General features: G+C 29.8%; 1 protein-coding gene and 1 pseudogene across 19 annotated transcripts; one reads left to right on the forward strand and one right to left on the reverse strand.

The window, feature by feature from the left end:
• Positions 1–464: 464 nt before the first annotated feature.
• On the reverse strand, positions 465–4,980 carry LOC124827285 (tyrosyl-DNA phosphodiesterase 1-like). Of its 19 annotated transcripts, none has more exons than XR_015779921.1 (8): positions 4,617–4,936; positions 4,381–4,524; positions 3,519–3,610; positions 3,159–3,416; positions 2,583–2,636; positions 2,448–2,495; positions 2,197–2,252; positions 555–1,518 (listed from the first exon to the last, which is right to left on the reverse strand). XR_015779921.1 is itself a non-coding variant. In XM_088092059.1 (8 exons), the coding sequence occupies exons 4-7, from the start codon at positions 3,246–3,248 to the stop codon at positions 2,201–2,203; spliced, it is 399 nt and encodes a 132-aa protein (XP_087948185.1). In that variant the 5' UTR covers positions 3,249–3,422; positions 3,519–3,610; positions 4,381–4,524; positions 4,617–4,942; the 3' UTR covers positions 555–1,518; positions 2,197–2,200. The 19 variants fall into 19 exon arrangements, 4 of the variants coding, with proteins under 4 accessions (XP_087948187.1, XP_087948188.1, XP_087948186.1 ...); XR_015779920.1 differs by lacking the exon at positions 2,583–2,636 and adding an exon at positions 2,702–2,791 and having other exon boundaries at positions 2,448–2,582; XM_088092059.1 differs by having other exon boundaries at positions 2,583–2,791; positions 3,159–3,422; positions 4,617–4,942.
• Positions 4,981–8,693: 3,713 nt separating this feature from the next.
• LOC124827279 (glutamate receptor 2.9-like) lies at positions 8,694–16,934 on the forward strand (annotated as a pseudogene).
• Positions 16,935–21,706: the final 4,772 nt, after the last annotated feature.

The following is a 21,706-nucleotide window of genomic DNA, read 5'->3' on the forward strand; positions in this document are numbered from 1 at the left end:
ACATAATTTATGAAAAAATAATATCAATTTAATTATAACTGTTAGCACAAACATACCAACTTGAATCTCTGAAGGATTTCAAATAAATTTTTCCCAAACTATACTTTTAAACTATTTTTGAGAAAATGTATTTAATATACAGAAATGTCGATATTTTAAATCATGTTTATTTTAGTCATATTTTTTTTAGTTAATGATGAAATGCCCATTTTGTAGAATGTATAGTCTGGAATTTATATTACATTTTGATGTTCGTTTTACTAGATACACAAAAATATAAATAAATTTAACTATCTAAATTAAATAAATATTCAACAATATTTTTGGTTTATATATATATATATATATATATATATATATATATATATATATATATATATATATATATATATATATAAAGGTTTTGGGTTCTCAATCCGAGAAAAGGAATTTGAGTACGTTGTTACTCTCCTAGTTAATGAGGATTTAGTATTCTAAAACATTGATCCTTTTTCTCTTTCTCTCTATTTATAAAACTATATAACTTTATGTTACAAGCTATATCTTTTACAAAATAATCAAATCAAACCTTTCTTATATTTTCATAAAAACCCCAATTTAAATCCCTAAACGATTTAACAAGATAAAAAACATAATCCTGGCGCTTGGTAGTTATCGATTATCATTCGTTATTCTTTCTTCTTCACTACTCTCGACATTTAAATCTTGATATAACTCTTTTGGTCAACTACATGATCATAGCCAAATGGACTCGGCCCAATTTCGCTCTCTCTCCCTAATTGAAACCTTTGCTATGTGCACCTCTCTCCATTATAAGATCGACCAAAAACTGTACACCTCCATCAACCGAGGCCTCAACCTATTGAACCAAAGCCCTCTGGCCTTGAGTCTCGTTCTTGCAATTGAAGTGCTAAGGTTTGAAGCTTTACTTTTCAAACTGTCTGATTTCCTTTCCCTTGTTTAGCTGAGGCTCTGCACACTGGACCAAAGCCACCCAACCATGAGCCTCGTTCTCTGATTGAGGCATTAAGGTTTCGATCCTTGCTTCCTAAGACAAAACGATTCGACTGCTTTTTGAAATTTTAACTTTGTTACGGCTACAAAACTTCCTCCCCTTGGCATGGTGTGATTTGTACACATTTCCCATGACTTCTCTTTTTTCTTTCTCAACTTCTCTATATTTATCACAAACTCCTTTCTCTCCAACTTTGCATTTCCTCGTTTCAGCTGTGCTTCTCACTCTCCATCTTCTTCCTTCTTTATGCTTCTTTCTCTACACAGTCGTTACTCTAGTGGTTTCTCTATCTTCGTTGTTATATTTCATCATCAGTGCATTGCTGTCGTCTATTTGAAGTTTAACTCGCATCTTACTCATTCCACTCTATCTGCTTTCTTCTAGGTAGACATAATCAATGTTATCTCTTGTTCATGACTTCCTTAGAATATCAATGTGCAATTACGATCAATATTGTCTCTAGCTATAATAGAGTTGTTAAGAGAAACCTCTGGTTTTACTACCTGAAATGGATTGCAAAGTTTTGAAATGATCAAGCAGTTCAATAGAAAAAGATGTTATAGTTCAAGTGTGTGAGTAAGACGAACTTGCTTATTTACTGATAGAGTTAAATAAGGTAATTATTTAACAATATCAAATAAAATATCTTATGATATAATTTTTCTAAATTATCTTTTATCATAAACATTTATCAATTAACAAAGCTCCTTTAGTAAAAAATAGAGAAAACGACAAGATCCTATTTTTGTTGTATGTTCCCTATGCAATGTATGACTTGACTTCTTATGATTTTGATTATTTACTTCTTGGATTTATCTTTAAGTTGTTATGAAACACTAGTGAAAAAATCACTTTTTATTATAGGTAAAAATGACCTATTATGATAGATAATCTAGCATCATAGTTATGGGCATTATAATAGGTCTGCGCATTTTATGACGTACAGAAAACTCCATCATAATAGACTCAGCATATTATGACGTACTTTCTATCACCTATCATAATAGATCCAAGTGTATTATGACAGATTTTCACTTATCAGTCATAATATAGTGAATTTATTATGATGCAGCTGGATTTGTACATCAAACCATATATTAAATCCAAATATAACATTAACCTACACTACATTGTAGTCAAGTTTTTACAATTTACTAACACTTAAAATAAAAGAGGCTCACCTAGTTATAATGTTTTCAATGTCTGGAGTTTCCATTGGAGATGAATCATTAAAGATCTACAAATAAAATAATTAAGTTAGAACAATTTTGTAATGATCATTTAGATAAGTATTTAGTGAGAGAAAATATAACAATAGTGAAATACTTTAACATTAGCTTTTTTCCATTTAATACTAGAGTTATAAGATTAACATGAACCAAATGCGCCAAAACAAGAGTATAATGCAACCTAGCCTAGAGCCAAACAGTACCTGATAAACAAGTGGAGATTTCTTAAACTCTTCATCAAAAGTACATTCCTGGATAAGAGAACGCAACTTCATATGTCCCCACTTTTTCAAACTAGTACCAGAATGATATTCAGGTATAGATGCGATTAATCTAACCTGAATATAATGCAAATAGCTTTATGTATCCTGATGTACAGTGTATCTGACAATCTGCAAATTTTTAAACGTTTCAATAAAAAAAGGACATAATTTAATAACAATAAGTGGAAAAGTACCCTTGCATCACTATAATCAAACTTCCTGAAGAAAGAGGGACATATACTAACGCTTCCAAGCGATGGAAGTTTAACTGAGAACTCCGGCCACTGAACCACCAAATAAATAATGTTATGCGTAAGATGTATAGTGCCTATTAAAAATGCCTAATATGGACAGTTATCGTAGCAACACTAAGGATAATATCTAGTCAATCAATAACATCAATATCGAGATCTGTTGGAAACTATTTAGCCTTCATGGGTCGTATAAGAACTTTGGCTAGCAACAAGTTTTCATAATAACCTGTTAAAAACTTTTAACAAGTGAATTTTCTACAATAATCCAGCTGTCTAACATTTGGGACAAGTTACTTCAACTAGGTTTTTCAATAATTATTCACCATTAGTTTTATCTTATCAACTTAAGATTATTTATTCGTCTCTTTCAATATAAATGAAAATCGTCTACCATTACCTTCAGTATACTAAGATATTCAACTAGGTCATTCTCAAATCCAGATCCATTACTTGGACTATTTTGATCTTTCCATGGAAAATCTTGCATCCACAAACCTTGGCTTTTATTGTTTCAATCTACATAAATTAAGTTCATTGTATGCACAATGACTCTCACTCCTTGAGGATATATAAGTAGCATGTCCTTTGAATGGTGTGTCCCAAATAAAATTGGCAATGTTGGTTTGTGCAGAATCCACTTTGCAGGTTTGTTTCTCTAACACTCAGAGAAGTAACATAGCAAGTCAATATCTTTCAACCAGTTTTACGTAATCAATCTTGCAAATAACTAACCAAATATACTAGATCTTAGACAAACCTTTATGCACTCCACCCTTCCATTACTTTCTCCGTGAATGACTAGCACATGGGGAACTTTTGAAAGTGCAGGACAAGCTATCCCAACAAAAACTGAAAGGGAGAAATAGAATGAGATCAACAATTTGAGAAATTCAATCAAAGCTATCTCAGGAATTGAAAACTTATTTGATTGTCCAGGAATAAAAACTCTAGACATCTCTTGTAACGGCATGCTTCTTCTACCTTGTTGATTTGATTCACTAGATAAAGCAAGCTAGCTAATCTCTATCATAGTTTTCAGTAGTGCCAAATAGCAGCACTGTTGTAGAATAATTGTCAAGAATTGAAGAAAAGATTATCCAATTTTTAGTGATCACAAGAGCTGCAAATACTTGTTTGATTATAAGGAATTAAACAAAAGTCAAAGAAAATGGATGAAGTAGCAGCACTGATGCAGAATCATGCAGTAGAGCAGTTGGAACGAGCTACAAAAATTGAATAGCATCATAGTTTGAAGTATCAGCTGTCACAGCTTCAATAGAGGAAACAATTGCAAATAATCAAGGCTGGAATACTGATAGTTTCTCCAGCCAATTTCTCACCAGCCACACTTCTTCCTAACACATGCATTTCAGACAAATACAAATACTGATAGTGTGCCCGTGAGGCTGAGTCTCTGAACATTACGATTCCAGCAATTGAAGGAGAGCCCAAAATCACTTAAAACAGTTTCCCATTCTTGTAGTTGTATCAAACAAGTGTAAAATAGACATTCATTTGTAAACCTATACATTCCCAGGACGGCTAATCTCAGACGACGTAAACAAACCCTAATCACTGAAAACAAAATTTAGAAACAGCATGATGGCGGTAGGGTTTACCTCTGAGAACACACCCATACCAAATGGAGGAAGCTGGGCCATCGTGAACATCGCCGAGGAGGGAGGCGCTGCGGGCCACAAATGCATCCTTGTGAATGGAGGAATATTTGTCGAAGAGATTCATCAGAGGTCGATGTCTAGAGACTGTAAATTTGAAATCGAAGTAAGAAACATTGAAGATTGAAATGAAACCCTGATTAATGGAAATGAAAATGAAAAACTGAAGGAAATCATACGCTGTTCTTGGAAGAGGTAGTTGCCTTGGAGGTGAGAGCCAAGGCGATCGATAGCTTGGCCGGTCTCTCGGATCCAAAATCCGACGGCGTAGAAAGCTTGGCCTAAGGTTCCCATTCTGCTATTTCTAGTGGTTCAGGTACTGCCTCCTCACTTCTGCTCCGATCTTCTCTTCTCCCTTCCCCCACCTCTGGTTCCTTTTCTCTGCTCTCCATAGTCTTTGCACGACAACGATAAGAACTTCAAAAATGAACTCAAGCTTCTAAACGAAATGAAGGAAAAATTAAGTTAGGGATTGCATGTACTATGACATGTAAGAACCAACAATCATAATAGAATCTTACTATGATAGGTTTTCTAAAATATGTCTTAACATGTTTTCACTGTAATTTCAGTTTTGCTACTCGATTCAATTTATTATGATAAATAGTTTTTTATCTATTATAATATACGTAACTTTTATTACGAAAAAGCCATTGTTACACTTATTATAATAGGTTTCTTAAAATACATCATAATATATCTTAGTTTTATTACAAAATTATCACCAGTCAATGTATTATAATAGGTGGATTTCACTTATCATAATAGTCTTTCATGGAATCCTCTTTTTCTACTTGTGAAACTTTAATCAATTTATTTTCGTACCCCCAATAAGCTCAACTTAGATGTCGCAACACTAACACGCCTCAAAATATCAAAAGAATATTTATGCAACTAAAAATCTACTTTTATCATGTTTTTGTATTTCATACTCAATAAACCGAATCTAAAAATATATTTTTATCATGTTTTTGTATTTCATACTCAATAAACCGAATTATAACAAATCTTAATTAAAATATTTCTTTAAATTACAAAAACTATTTAAAAATCCAATATTAAAGGCTAAATAAGGGCATAAATATGTAATTATCATCGAGAAAAGTGTAAAGTTAGAGCCTCCTAGATAGAACTCTTCCATTGAATTATTCTTAAGATAATCATATAACTTAGCTCTTCCAAAATTTTCTTCACCAACATCACGTACTATGTCCATGTCCTTTAAATGATCATTCATCCATCCGTCCACACAAATTGTTCCTCATGATGTTGTGGGCTTTTGTAATACTTCTCTTTGTCTAGTCCAAACTGTATAACTCCTCCTTATACTGAAGATGAATAAATTATCACACATGTTGCCCAAGTCCTGACCTATTTGATTAAGACAACAAACACAAGGACAAAAATATGTCTGGTTCACAAAGTTTGCATGTTCTTGGACATATTGCAAGAATTCAAAAACCTTTTTTTCATACTCTTCACTAATGCGACGTTCATTCATCTAACTTTGATCCATATTATGTTTACAAGAAACTCCATCAATCTCAAATTATTTAACTCTCACAAGACTAGGCCCTACGCATCCTAAAAAAATATTTTTCATAATTTGATAAAATTTCGACAATATTTAGCATTATTCTCCAAAATAAACAACATGAAAGTGATCACTCATGACCATAATAAAGTATGCATCCAGAGAACCATACAAATTAATCTCAATCAAAATTTTATCAAATTTATCCATAAACTTAAACTTACAAGTTATAGCAAATTATGAAAAAAAATAATTTCACACTTTCTCATTGGACAATTCAAAATTTAATACAAACGATTAAAAGTTTAATTTTTTGTGTTAAATCTCAAATGGGAACTAATTTTCACTCAATGCTTAACTATCATTTATACTACAAATATTTTAAAAATTTAATGAAAAATAAAATGCCAAAAATTATACTAAAAAAAATTGTCTAATATAAAAACCATAATGAAGAACACAAACATAACCAATGGCACATACAAGACACATGACACAAAGAACAATAGGAAACTAAAAATTATCTCCAATAACCAATCAGTACATTAAAATGTATGAAATCCAAGAAACCAACCTTCTTAAAGGGATTGCAGATCATTGTCATCGTTGGAGAATGGGGAGTCGTTTTCAGCAATGAAGAGCAGAGGACTCGTCGCCGCCACCTATGGTTAGTGTGAACTCCTCGTCATTGTTGTTGGAAGTGGTGGAACTTACTCGCTGCCATTGTTGGAAGTGGTGGAGCTTACTCGTCGTCGTTCTTAGAAGTGGTGGAGCTTCATCTCACCTTTAAAAGTCGCTGCTTCACAAAAACACAAAATCAATCGATCAAAACTCAAAAAAAAATTCCAACCAAGGTAGCGGATACACATATATTTGAGGTAAATGACCCAAACTGAAGTTTGTTCTTCCTCGCACTTGACAATGAAACTGTTGGTTCACTTGGCAGAAAAAATGCAAATAAATAGTGTGGCTCTAGCTAGTTTTCTATTTTTTTTAAGATAATATAATTGTCAAAGCAAATAGTGTATGACGTCTTATACCCATTAGACGTCTATTATTCAAGCATTTAACACCTAATGTGTTTAGATTTTCACTTCAGTGCTCAATATTTTACTAAAATTAACACATTTAGATATCGGTCCACTAACCCCCGATGTCTAAAGTGGAACTTTAGCAATCGAAGAGTTTTTTCGATTCAGTTTTTAATGGTTATTGCAAAGAATATGATGTCGATGGGTGAGATATCTGACGTCTAATCCGATGTTTAAGAGGAGATGACGTCAGTGGAGAAGGTAACCAACGTCTAAGAGGTGATTTTATTTACAAAAGTATCATTTATCATTTTTAATATTAGTTGTTTTGTTATTTGATATTGAATGTGTGACGTTGAAACAAATTTTACACTAATAATTTTAATGTATTTTTGTGTTTTATAATAAAGAAGCGCTCAATTCATTTATAGGTTTTCTCAGTCAGTTTTGTATGTAAAATATATTCCAAAAAATCAAAATTTTGTATGTAAAATATATTCCAAAAAAACAAAATTTTGTAGTTGTATTATAGATTATATGAAAGAAATAAATGATTTAAAGGTTATTTTTCGTATATATAGATATTAGTTATATATGGAAATTATTTTTAAAGTCTTATAAAAAAAATAAAGTCTAACTTAATTTTATATATTAACTGATTTGTAAATAAAGTTTGGATTTATTTTATTATAAATTAGTTTTATCTTGTATAAATTCGATATAAAGTTTATATTAATTAAAAATAAAATAAAATAAATTATTTTTTAAATATAATTTTGTAAGCTTATTAAGATGTAATCTAACAAATTTAATATTCTAAAAAAAGTGTTTCATCTGTGCCAAATGTACCACCATCATCTTTTTCTTCTTTTTTTTCCCATCCAATGCGAGACGGCTCTTGTGTAAGGAAATGGGAAAAGCTCGGAATATACATTTGGCATTTCCTTGTATATCATATATGAACTCGATTTTAATGTATTCATTGATGATGTAATCTACTAATTGTTTGGAAATTTGAAGATATCGTGTCATTTTTCTGAATGTTTTAATATGGGAAATTAATAAACTTCCAGAGATTCTCTACAATAGCTTGGAAATTTCCCTGTGTAGAGAAAGTTAAAAAATCCCTTTCTTGAGCTGCATAAGCACCCATTCACTTTTCTTCCAGGCATATTCTTACAGTTGTTTTATTTGTGTGGTACCGTTTTGACGGATAATGTAAACTTGGAAAAACTGACTATATTATTATCGAATGAGAAGTATGAAGAAGTCAAGGAAAGCTACACTACTAATTCATATGTGGCATCAACTAGCATAGCTACACTACTAATTCATGGTCTTCCGTTGACATTTCTCCAGCCATATTCTTAGTTAAATATTTTATTTCATACGTTGCTTCTTCTTTTTTATTTCATACAAAATATCTCTATTAACATAACATTTCTAATATAAAAACTTAAGAATAAACCTCTAACTAGAATTTTTCCCAACTTAAATCAGCTTATTTGTAAGTCAATTTATAATTTTTTTGTCCTTACATCATTTCTTTAATTTTTATTTTTCATATAAACCAATTTAAATTCATAAAAAAGTTCAGTTTAATTGTTGTTCCCTTTGAAAAAACGTATTGATGAAAGAACTTTTATAAACCTATTATCAATCTCTTTCAAATCTATCATATGTCGTGTATAATGGTTTATAGGATGAATGAAGAAATGCGAATCATAAACCAAAGGAAAAGGGATAAAAATAAGAGATTATTGGACCAGAAGATGGAAAAAGTCAGAGGTAGGGCTTTTATTAGTACTACTGTTCAACATTTTCATGTTGAGCATTTTTCAATGGGAAGAAGCTCTCCAGTTTCACTCATTACCTACATCTTTGTCCTGCAATGGTTAACATGGTCAAGGGTGCTTCTGGCTGATGAAAGAAGCCATTGCTCAAGTTCCATAATGAACATAGGTGCTGTGCTTGATTTGAGTTCACAGATTGGAAAACATCAGAAAATAGGCATGGAAATTGCAGTCCAAGACTTCAATCGGTTCAGTAGTTCCAAGCTGGATTTGAAGATAAGAAACTCCAATGGAAATTCAGCTCAAGCAGTTGCTAGTGGTAACATTAACTTTCACTTTCAATTTTTGTCTTTCTCAAGTTACAATGTAAGAATATACAGAAAGAAGATAAAATATTAAACTCACTTTTTATCATCACCTAAGATAAAGTTGTGTGAAAACTTTCATATCTTCTCCCAAAGCTATTATATTGTTTTAACTAATGAAAAAAAAATGTCTATAGTTCATTTTTTCTTCTTATAACTGTTTAAGGAAACTTTGTCACGACCGTAAACACACGACAAATATTGTGGGTTAGAATCACGTCATCCTCCTTCTTTTACTTCGCCTTATTTTTATTTCATTAAATTTTTTTTTCATCACTTTCGTTAACAAGTATTGTCTAGGTTTCTTAAACTCGTTTCTTTTTTTCATAATTTCAAGACTGTCTGGTAAAAGTAAAAACTGGTAGGCAATATATTTTCCTTTATTTCTCTTATTTAATTATAATTTTTTTTTATGAAAATAGTATGTTAAATTATTCTTATTAGTTTTTGGACATAACTTTTAAGTATTAGAATCTAAACTCTAGTTTTGATTATCATAATAATGGTTAAACTTTCTTGTAGATGGAATTAGGGAAGAATATAACTAGATTAATCTTTTAACTATTAGAGACTAAAGTTCTTTTTCGGCATTTTATCCTACACTTCAAACGTCTCATTCTCCGTTTTCAAAATTTTCAAATATTTCTCTTTTTATCTTTAATAAATATTCTTTTAACTTTTTTTTCTTTTTATTAAAATAATTTGATTTTGAAATCCAATTCATAAACTATTTTAAATTTTACTTTTAAATTTAAAATTTAACAATAATTTAATTTTGAAATTTTAATATTATTTAATATATATATAAAATTTTAATATTATTAAATAAAAAAAACTTAAAAAAAGTTTAAAAAATATTAATCGTGCTTCAAAATCCGTAATATATAACGGATATCCATTTACAATGAACAAATTCTTTTAAAATTTTGTTTTTTTATTTTTATATTATTATTTTTTTATTTTTTATTTTCATTATTATTACTTCTATTTAAATTATTTTTATTTTTATTTTTTTAATATAATTATTATAGTGATATAAATTATATTTTAATAATTATTAAAATATGAAAATATATTAAATAATATTAAAATTTTAAATTAAATTAAAAAATAATTAAATTTAAATAAAAAAAATTATCTTCGATAAATAATTATTTTTAAAAAAAATTTATTTAAAATTTAATAATTATTTAATTTGATTTAATATTTTAATATAATTTAATATATTTAAATATATTAAATCAGACTTTATATTATTATTGTAATTTTATTATTTTCATTATTATTAATTTAATTTTATTATTTTATTTTTATTTTTTAATATAACTATTATAATAATAGAAATTATATTTTAATAATTATTAAGATATAAACATATATTAAAAATATTAAAATTTTAAATTAAATTAGATTATTATTAAATTTAGAATTTAAAAGTAAAATTTAAAATAATTTATGAACCAAAATCAAAATCTTTGAAAAAGTTGGAAGTACTTATAAAATATTGGAGGTGGAAGATGAAACATCCAAACTTTTTTGTCAGAGCTAATTCCTCAAGTATATTGGAATAATAATGTGTGTTTGATTTGGTTTGACCTTTAGAGTTTCGCGTACGAAAAAAGTAAATACTAAAAATAATCAGTTCAAATGTAGGTGTACACCAAAGATAAGTGTTTAAGTTGATTTGATGTGAAACCAAATATGCATTTAAATGATCATACTTTAGTCATGTCATTTCATGAGTTGACCATGTAAACCATATTTGACATCATTACTACATACAAGTGTAAGAACAAGAACCAATCTTCAATAAAATAAAATATGGTTGTAGAATTAAAATTTATGTTTTTCGGTCTAGGAACTAATACTTAAAATAGTGTGAACTATTCGTACTAAATGAATGGTTTAACTAAATTTGTACAAATCAAGCATCCTAACACCATTTTCTTTTGATAAATATAGCTATGGATCTCGCCCTAAGCAAGCAAGTGCTAGCCATCATAGGTACAATAACACACAATGAAGCAACTCTCGCAAGTGAATTTAATGACAAAATAAAAAATATTCCTATCTTGTCTCTAATTTCATCTGTAACCAGCGCAGAGCAAGTATCACCTCTATTGCCTCACTTCAACCAAGTGGGATATAATATTAACCTTCAAATGCAATGCATTGCAGCCATTGTAGGAGAATTTAGATGGACAAAGGTTACAGCAATCTATGAACTTGATAACAGGTTTTCCTCTGATCCTGGAATCCTACTCGACCTCTCCTATTCTCTTAGACTTGTTGGTTCTGAGATTGACAATCATGTAGCTTTGCCTCCATTGTCCTCTCTATTAAACCCAAATTCTACCATTGAAAATGAGCTTAATAGGCTAAAAAGCAGGAGTAACAGGGTCTTCTTGATTTTGCAATCTTCTTTAGAGCTCGCTAACCTACTTTTGAGAAAGCAAAGCAAATGGGTTTAATGGGAAAGGGTTCTGTGTGGATTATCCCAGATGGGATTGCTGGTCATCTTGATTCAGTTAACCCGTCTGCTATCTCTAACATGCAAGGAGTTATTGGATTTAAGACACCCTTCTTGGAAACAAGCAAGGCATTTAGACGGTTCAAGTTAAAATTTCGTAGAAGGTTTGTCTTCGAGTTCCCAGAAGAAGAGAACATTAACCCAAGTTCCTTTGTACTTCAATCGTATAATGCAACCTGGGAGGTTGCTCAAGCTGCAGAGGAATCAAAAGGGAAGTTAACCCTTGAACAATTATTAAAAAGTAAAATCTCCATGAATGAAAAATTACGGCAATCACCAACCCTCAGCATAATTAACGTGGTAGGAAAAAGTTACAGGGAGTTGGCATCATGGTCTCCCGCATCAGGTTTCTCCAAAACACTTGTTACAGAACAGATGACAGAGATGAACACAAACAGTGCTTCAAGTGGAGTTTTGAGCACAGTTTATTGGCCAGGAGGCATACAATTTGTTCCTAAGGGATGGACTCACAACACCATAGAGAGGACATTACAAATAGGAGTTCCTGCAAATGCTGCATTTACTGATTTCGTGAATGTGGAATATGATGTTGAGAGGAACGAAACTTCTTTTACCGGATTCTCAATTGATGTCTTTAAAGCAGCTGTTCAAACTTTGCGTTATAATTTGAGTTTCTCGTTTGTTCCCTTCGATGGATCTTATGATGAAATGGTAGGCCAAGTCTACAATAAGGTATGGTAACAGTCAACTAGTTTTGAGAGTTAAGGCACAGGACTTGCTGATTATTGTATTATGGAATAATATAATTACTTTTACAAAGTATACTGTATAAAAGGGAAACTGAAAAACTCAGTCTCACTTTTCTTATTCTTTGAGATCGACATTCTCAAGATTCTCTGATATATCTTCTCCGGATGGTGTTTTCACACAGTACCAATGCATCTAAACAATTTTTTTCTCTTAACAATCTTATTTTGTATTTTTTCTGTATACTTGATCTATAACCCTTTCAAAGTTTAAATTTTTATTTGAATATTTAACTATAATGCAATTTAATCATATTAAAATATTTTTAATTTTAAAATTTAATTGGATAAAAGCAAGTAGTTATCCTATACAGTACGCAAGTTAAAATACTAGATCTTGTACAAACCCCATGTTGTTTCTTCCTTCAATTTTTATTGTCTTTTAATTTTGTTGTCTTTTCGTAATGCAAATCTAAACTTTTATTTCTTGCTTAGACATTGGATGCTGCTGTCGGAGATACATCTATAATTGCATACAGATATCATTTAGTTGACTTCTCACAACCGTATGTTGAATCTGGCATTGATATGGTGGTTACAGAGCAGTCAGCTAAATTAAAGGAAACATGGCTTTTTTTACAAGTCTTCACAAAAGAGATGTGGTTAATGATGGTAGCATTACACATTTTTGTGGGACTCGTCATATGGTTGATCGAAAGGCAAGTTAATGCAGAACTAAGAGAGTTCGGGTCCATGCTTTGGTTCTTAGTCACCGTAATATTCTTTGCACAGAGTAAGTCTTCTAACCAAGCGTTTTAGTTAAGAGTAAAATTCCATAGCTGCTATATAATATCATCACTACGAGGTTGTAATGCTAGAAAAATTGAAAGATTTTATCTATCATAAACATTAATGCAAGAAAGAAAACATATTAAAGAAATATATGCAACACAACAATAATTCAACGTTTCAACTCATCAGACAAGATAATCACATTAATAAAGTATTGCAATACAGTGGTATTAAATAAGATTAAACTATATGAATGATCAAATTGTACATAAATTCATAAAAACATAACTTTCTAAAATGAAACATTTTAAAATAAAGTTGACGTTTTCAAAATCATTTGAGTTAGTAAAACAGTAACACTATGTGGTCAGGGGGTAAATTTAAATTTGCTTTCAAATCCGCTAACTGTCCTCTTGATTTAACAGTTTACTGGAGCTTAATGTAGTAAAGAGTTTAATTGCGAGTTAATTAATTTTCACTGCTTAGATTCATACAATCTTATAGAAATATGTGATTTCATGTTTCCAATATTTAAAGGAAAATGAATCACTGCTAATAGGATTACAAGGTGTAAAAGAAAGATCTACTCACTGGTGTCATGACATTCCAGATTTTCTTAGATATGATTTCATTAGGGAAGGTATTCTCAACCTTACTTTAGTTTCGGTTCTTTAGTAGGTTTTGGTATAGGCCTCCCACTCTTTCGTAGTTTTCTTTATGTTTATGCTATTTGGGTACGCTGCAAATGATTGACAGAAAATAAAGTGTCAACCTAGTAGGGATCATTCGTTATATAATGATATACTTTTTCATACTCTATATTTGATTAAAAAAAAATAAAGTTAACGTGACAACCTTGATCAACATCAGAAAAAGACCACCAAAACTTCAGCTAGCACTAATATCTTTGTCCAACTTTTGTAATATTTTTCATACGAACATTTCCAAACTGTAAAACTAAGAGGCAAATGAAAAATGTAGTAATAGAGACACATTTGTCAAAATCCATGCAGAGATATCCCTGTTTCGTCAGCAGTATTCACTATTGACTATATTAAGAATATGATACTGAACAAACTTTTTCAATCACGTCTTTCTTCCTCCTCTTTATTCCTAATTCTGTGTACATTTCTAAATTCTATTAAGCAGGAGAACAAATTAGAAGCCCCTTGGCTCGAATTGTGCTGGCACCATGGTTATTTGTGATCCTCATTGCAACTAGTACTTTCACAGCAAGTTTGACATCTATGATGACTGTTTCACAACTAGAGCCATCTGTGGTAAAAGTCCAGACCCTTCTGAAAAGAAATTCTGTAGTTGGTTGTAATGGAAATTCGTTCATTTTGAAGTATTTGACTGAGGTACAAAAATTCAAGCCTGAGAACATTAGGAAAATTAAGTCTGTAAATGATTACCCTGATGCCTTTCGGAACAAAGATATCGAAGCTGCTTTCTTTATTACACCTCACGCTAAGGTCTTTTTGGCAAAGTACGCATGCAGGGGTTTTATCAAAGCAGGGAACACTTTCAGGCTTGGCGGCTTGGGTTATGTGGGTATCTCTCCTTTTATTCTCACCGTTTTATGACACGTTTGGCAGCATTAAAAATTAGGGTAATTGTAAGGAAAAGTTGAAATTGTAGGGTTATGAAAATTTTCTTATATATACCAATAGTCAAGCACTCATCATATGCATTTCTTCAATTTTCTCTCATACCAAACTTAGCTTACGAGATACTGCCACATTATTTTTCAAAAATGATTTCCCTATTTCTGAAGCTGTTCTAATTAGCATGTTGATTTTGGTTGTTTGATTACTTAGGTATTTCCCAAGGGTTCAAATCTGGCTACTGACATATCCGAAGCATTGCTGAAAATGATAGAGAGTGGACAGACCGAACAACTAGAAAAAGACATGCTAATGGTAGAAGTCAATCGCAGTTGTCCTACTTTAGAGAGCGAGAAAAAAAATAGGTCATCGACTGGTTTTCGACCTTTCCTTGGCCTATTTTGCATCTGTTCTATTGTTGCTATTCTGGCATCGTTATATAGTATGATTTATTGGTTGATGAACAAGGTAGAGACCTTCACTAGCTACATGCATGTAAGATTGACACTATTAGGGAGAATGTGGAGATGCACAAACACAGTTTTTTTCTGGGAGCTGCTCAAGACTTCAATCAGGAAGTGTAAACCCGACATAGTAACAATAAATGCAGAGGACACAGTCATTGATAGTCAGCATAGTACAGTGGTTATAGTGTAGTGTAGTATTGGCTGCTAATGCTTCCTAACATACTAATTTTTCAAACTGCTGTAAAAAACATTTCACTGCAAAGCATTTAAAGGATTTAGACTCTCATTTTTTTTTTTGTTAATACTGCGAAAGCATGATGTTTTGAGGTATAAAGATGTTTTAATACAGAATTACTAGAGAAATCCACGAATATAGTGGAAGGAGATAATTCATTTTTTATAAATTTAAAAGAGTGGGTTTCAAATCCTATGTGTCTCTTTCTTGTTAGTTTGTGTCTTTTCTTTAATCTACCTCCCCCTGTCATCCACAAAATAAAAAAGGCATTTTAGGAGGGATGTGTGAAAGAATTTCTATGCAACTTATTTGAACTAATGACGCGAACAACATCATGTATGATAAAATTATCTCTGCTAACTTTTTTTCAATAAGTGCTGCACCAAAATTTACTCCATTAGCTCTAACGTAACAATAGTTTATTAAACATACATTTATTAAGCTGTTTACCTATATACACCAGCACAAGATCACTTTAAAGGAAATTTGTCAAAACGAAGACAACTAGAACTCTACTGGGTTTGCCAACCAATCATGGTTTGAGCTCAAAATGAACCAACCCAACCTACCCTAGTTTAATGGTGAACTAATTGGCCAACCTGACTCAACCCTTCCGGGTTGGCTATCTAAAGAAAACTGAAAAAGCACCAGAGATGGAAATAACAGAGAATTATAAAATTGCAAGAAAAAATTAAAACTATACCAATCACAGAAAAATATTATGCAAATTACTAATTTACAAAATCCATTGACCAAAGAATACGTGTTCTTTTGAAATTCACACTAATTCCATATCAATTCCTGTAATCGCATGGCTTAACCTCTCTGCTCAAAGCCCAAAAGAGATCACAATTGCAAAACAGAGAACTGTAGAAGTAGCATAAGCTAATACTTATGCAACATTCTGCTAAAAGTAAAAACCCACCCAATAGCTAAGATTAGTTTGCTAAATCTAATTCTTAAGCATCTATTTTAAGTGCACAATTGAGAGTAAATCCTCTCAATTTTATTTTATTTTCACTTGATATCCTTCCTACGCTGTTACTAGTATTGCGTTGTTTATTAAATAATTTTATGCCCAAATACAAACCAAATAACGTCAACGTAAATGATCATGATATATAAAACTCTTACGAGAACAAGTTAGAAACCAATAAAGCTATGCTGATCCAGAACCAAAAATAGATCCAATCCAGTTCCTTGAAGAAAACAAACAAGCCAAGAACGACCCAAATAAGTAGAACCCAAATTAAGATAAACCGGAAAAGAACGAGTGGTGGGTTTACTTGCAGGGGAGCCAGGACTGGAGACACTGGTGTAGGTGCAACATTCAGGTGCCCAAGTCACTCACACGTGAAAGGTGGTTTGGTGGCAATGGCTGGACAACAGCAATTCTTGAAAATGAGGTGGAATATTTGAAGTCTGCTAGATCATAATCCTGCACCAAAATTCAAAATTCATTCCTTAATTGATTTTTGGAGATAAGATAGCACAAAATATTAGGAAGCCAGTCCAAAATTATTCAAACGTGAGTAATTTACGCAAATTACATTTTCACTCTCATCCCTTGTCTTTTCTCTTTGGCCTTGCTATATATGAACGAGTAATAGAACAAAGATTGTTTTGTTAAGTATTCAAATTATTAAAATAATTTAGCGTAATAATAGCACATCAGAAGTCATTAAAAATTCCACACGGAATTGAAAAAGGAGAAGATAAGTATGAGTCATCTAACAACTAATCCAAAAAAAAGTGAGCATAAGCGTTTGAACAAACACCTTGTGTGCTAAACAAACTACCTTGCAAAAATATTTATTATGAGCGAATTGGGGATTTTTCAAGTTATTATTAGAGGTTAAGGAATAGGATTCGGAGAAAGAGTAGCAAATGGCAACGATTTTGAGCAATTGGGGAAAGGTACGGTTTCGCGGCACTGTAAATGGCAATGCTCTCCCACTTCGTCAAGGCTGTTTCTTTTTGGGGACGATTTTTATATAATTTTTAAATGTTAAAATATGAAGAGTGTTGTACCCTCCATGATGCCAAGTGCTCCTCCATCTCCAAACTATTTTTTTTTATTTTAAAAATACTCTACATTTTCCTACTATTTTTTTTTATTTTAAAATTACCCTAAACCTCTCCACTATATTCAATAATCTTTCTTTTTCTCAATCCACACTAATGGAGCATTCACATAGTTCAAATTTAAACTTGTGATATATTGTAAAATTTTATTTACACTTTCCCTTAAATAAGCTTAATTCAATCTTATTTTCACTGTTTAATATATTTTTTTTCTTCAAATCACTTAATAAATGGTAAAAATTTGTTCTAAATTTCTAGAAAAATGTTTATATATATGTGTGTTTTTTTTACATTTAATATCTATAATTTTTAACATTATATTATGTTTTAACTTACCGACGTGTTTGACTCAAATAACTTGAATAAAGTATTTAATTTATTAGATAAATAATATAAAAATATTATTAAATACTTAAAATATAAAAGAAAAATTATTTGTTAAAGATTTGGTATTTATTTAGTTCAGTTTTTTCGTCATTATAAAGTTAGTATATAATAATAATAATAATATATTATTTATTATTAATATTATTATGTTTATTATTTTGTATTTGTATCTAACCTTTAAGTTTATAAAATAGAAGTGGTAAAAGCATTAATGTTGAAGTTTCCTCTCAAATTTTATATTTTGCAATATATCACAAGTTTAAATCTAAGCCATATCAATGCTCCATTAATGTAGAGAGAGAAAGAGAAAGATAATGCTCCATTAATGCAGAAAGAAAAAGAGAAAGATTGTTGAGGATAGTAGGCAGGTGTAGGGTATTTTTGAAATAAAAGAAAATAGTAAGAAATATTTTTGGAATAAAAAAAATAGTGGGAAGATGAAGAATTACTTCGGGTGATGAAGGGAGCAACACCCAAATATGAATTGTATCAATGTAATGCTGACCCCTACCTTTCACGCAACTTCACTCCCCAAACTATTACTAAATATTAACACACCCAATCATTTAATTGTATACAAAAATTTCATATAAGTTAAAACTATGTCAAAACATAGAATATGTCACCTTCTTACAAATATTATTATTTTAAAAAAAAAGTTTTTAACTTCTATCTACAGTATGCTTTTGTCTGTCAAATGTTAATTGTCTTCTTACATATTAAAGTAAAATATTTTTAAAATATTTTTATTTTATTTTTCAATTATAGGTTAAGTAATGTATTAACTTTTTAACAAATGAAAATAAATATTTCTTTTGTTAAAATTATGATTTGGTTTTTGTTTCTTAACCTTTTTTTTCTAAATGTGGTTAAATGCCTTTTCAAATCAAAATAAGCATTATCTAAAATTTTAACTATTTTTTTAGTTTTAATTAAATTTAAATTCAATACTTAAAAAAATTATTATATTGCGTAATCTAATTCATAATAATTACAATGATAAAAACTTAGAAAATAGAGTATTTTAAATAATAAGACTCGATTATTTTAATTATAAGTTTAAAATATAAATAGAAATTATATAAACGAGTTTAATTATCTAAAATAATGTTATTTCTCTAAATTTCTGTTATTAAAGCTCTTTATCTTCTATCTCATATTTTTGTCTCCATATCCATATGTTTGGAGATTAGATACCACTCAAGTGATCATTAAGGCGAGATCTTCTACTTTAAATGACCAGTTTCTATAAAAAAGTATGTTAATTTATGTTTTTTTTTTCGGTTTATGCATTTTTTCCATGTGTGAGTTATTTAAACTTGTATGTGACTTTTGAGTCTTCTATAAAACTCTATGTTAATCGGTGATTTTAATTGTGTGTCATAATCGTGTTTCTATTATTTATGAAAACATATAAGGTTTTATGTTCTTGTGGAACTGTCTTAGGACGTTTATTGACATATGGTAATCTATTATATAACCTTGTAATCAATTACAAGTTATCTTTGGTTATAAAAATCTCAACTTTCTCTCTGCTCATACAAAAACCTAATTTTCTTCATCAAGGATGACATGTCCATTCCTCGAGTCTTCCTCATTTCTCCACAAATCACTTCCCACAACTTCTAAAACATCTCTCTAAAAAAATTCCTACAAACAGCACTAATTAATTTAGGCGACTTATCCAATAACCTACAAAAGTATTCAATTTATATCTTAATTACTAACAAATATGCAAAACATAATCATTTCAACTATTACACTTTTCATTTAATTGATTACCACGTTCAAGGTGTATGATCCATAATGTACTACATATTATTCACACTTTATTTTTCCTGGTAATAGATTACATTTCTCTATGTAATTGATTATCCTATTCCATTAATGTTAAAATTCTTTAATAATCGATTACATCAATTATATAATTGACTACAAAATAAAAGAGTTGTGCACCTCCCCTTCAAGACATCTAATTTGAATTTGGATTTTGTTTTGCACCCTCGTAACATTCACAAGGAAGTAGTCAGGCCCGTTACCACTTCCTTTTCAAATACGACAAATCTAGATAATTCTGATACATGAAAGTTATTTTGGGTATAGGACTTCGTTATATAAAAATATTACCTCCCACACCCGTAGTGTTTTTGGAATTTGCCCAAATCCTTAGTTTGTCTAGTATAATTGTCATTAAAAAAAAAACTGCAAATTCTCTCCCATGCATGATTATCATGAGTATATCAATGCATTCCCACACAAATAAATCATTTTCTCATGGAAAAATCATATTTTACATCAAACAATAAAAAGATTTGAATGTCAAGGTAGTTTTGATACACTTTTGTCTTAAATATTTTAAAAATAAAATTAGTTTTTTTTTTCATAAACGAAAATTAGATTATGCATCTAAGATGAGAATTTGAAGAACTTATATTACTTCATATTAATTTGTTTATGTGTAAAACAATTTCTAATGAGTGCATTGTTTTATATTTTTTCATTCTTTCTACACACTTTTCCTTTCATTTTTTTTCTACTCTTCTCTCAACCCAATTGACATTAACTTATTTCCGAAAATTGAAGGAAGAGTTGAATACCTAGAATATTTAAAAGATACTATACATGTGTAAGAAAGAAGGAAAGGAAATAAATAGAAAGAACTCACAGCTAGCAACAGCAAGAAATGTTCCTATTAATGACCAATTCAAACTTCAATGTGAGAGAGTGATTGGTCCTTATTTTAGAAGCAAACACTTTTAAATGGTATGGATTTTCTTTTTCTTCCATGGCTAATTTTGGTGTGTGTGTGTGTATATATATATATATATATATATATATATATATATATATATATATATATATATATATATGTATGTATGTATACTTTAGTCTACTCTTAGTTTATAATCAAACACTTTGTTTTTGTTATATGATTTATTGGTTCAAGTAATGCATTGCGTACTTTTCCAGGTAATTATAATTTTTTTCTTCAACTTTCTTAAAGAAACTTTCAGTGTATTTTCGTTATCTATAGTGAAAATAAGTTTTGTGTTGACACACACACTAAATTTATTAAAAAAATAGTTTTTTGTTTAACACACACACACACACTAAATTTATTAAAAAAAAATAGTTTTTTGTTTAAGCTTTTGAAAAAAAAAAGTTTCTAACTATTTTGAGAAATGGAGCACTTTATCTTTACTACTATCTTTAACATTATATAAAATTATATATAAAGCACATATATATTTTTTAATTATACAATTTTATTCTTTAAGAAATTATAATATTTTTTATTCCAAAAAATTACCACAACTTTGGAAAATAAATTTCATTCAATAGAAAAAGTTAAAAGTGTAAAAGTAGAAAAGAAATGTAAAATAATAATTGAAAATCAGACGTCCATTATAGATAATGTTAAAATTATTATTTAAGTAGAAAGTAAATCTTTTATTTTATCTTACAATTAAGTTGCTTCTCTAATTTGATATTAAAGTATATACAATTATTCATAATCTCTTCTACTCAATATTTGATCAGGGAACATATTACATTTTAGAAAATGGGGACAAACGTCATGCTAATGAACTGGATTAATTAAATTGTATTAGATTTAAATTCCTCTATTCTAATAATAATGAAGAGAAAACTATATAGTAAGAAAACATGTTCCATTAGAGGAAAATTGTAAGAAAAAATCTTCCATTTTTTATCTGAAATTTTTGAAACAAGGTAA

Source organism: Vigna umbellata, chromosome 5, assembly GCF_029865625.1.
Source record: "Vigna umbellata cultivar VRB3 chromosome 5, Vumbellata_1.0, whole genome shotgun sequence".
Lineage (NCBI taxonomy): Eukaryota > Viridiplantae > Streptophyta > Magnoliopsida > Fabales > Fabaceae > Vigna > Vigna umbellata.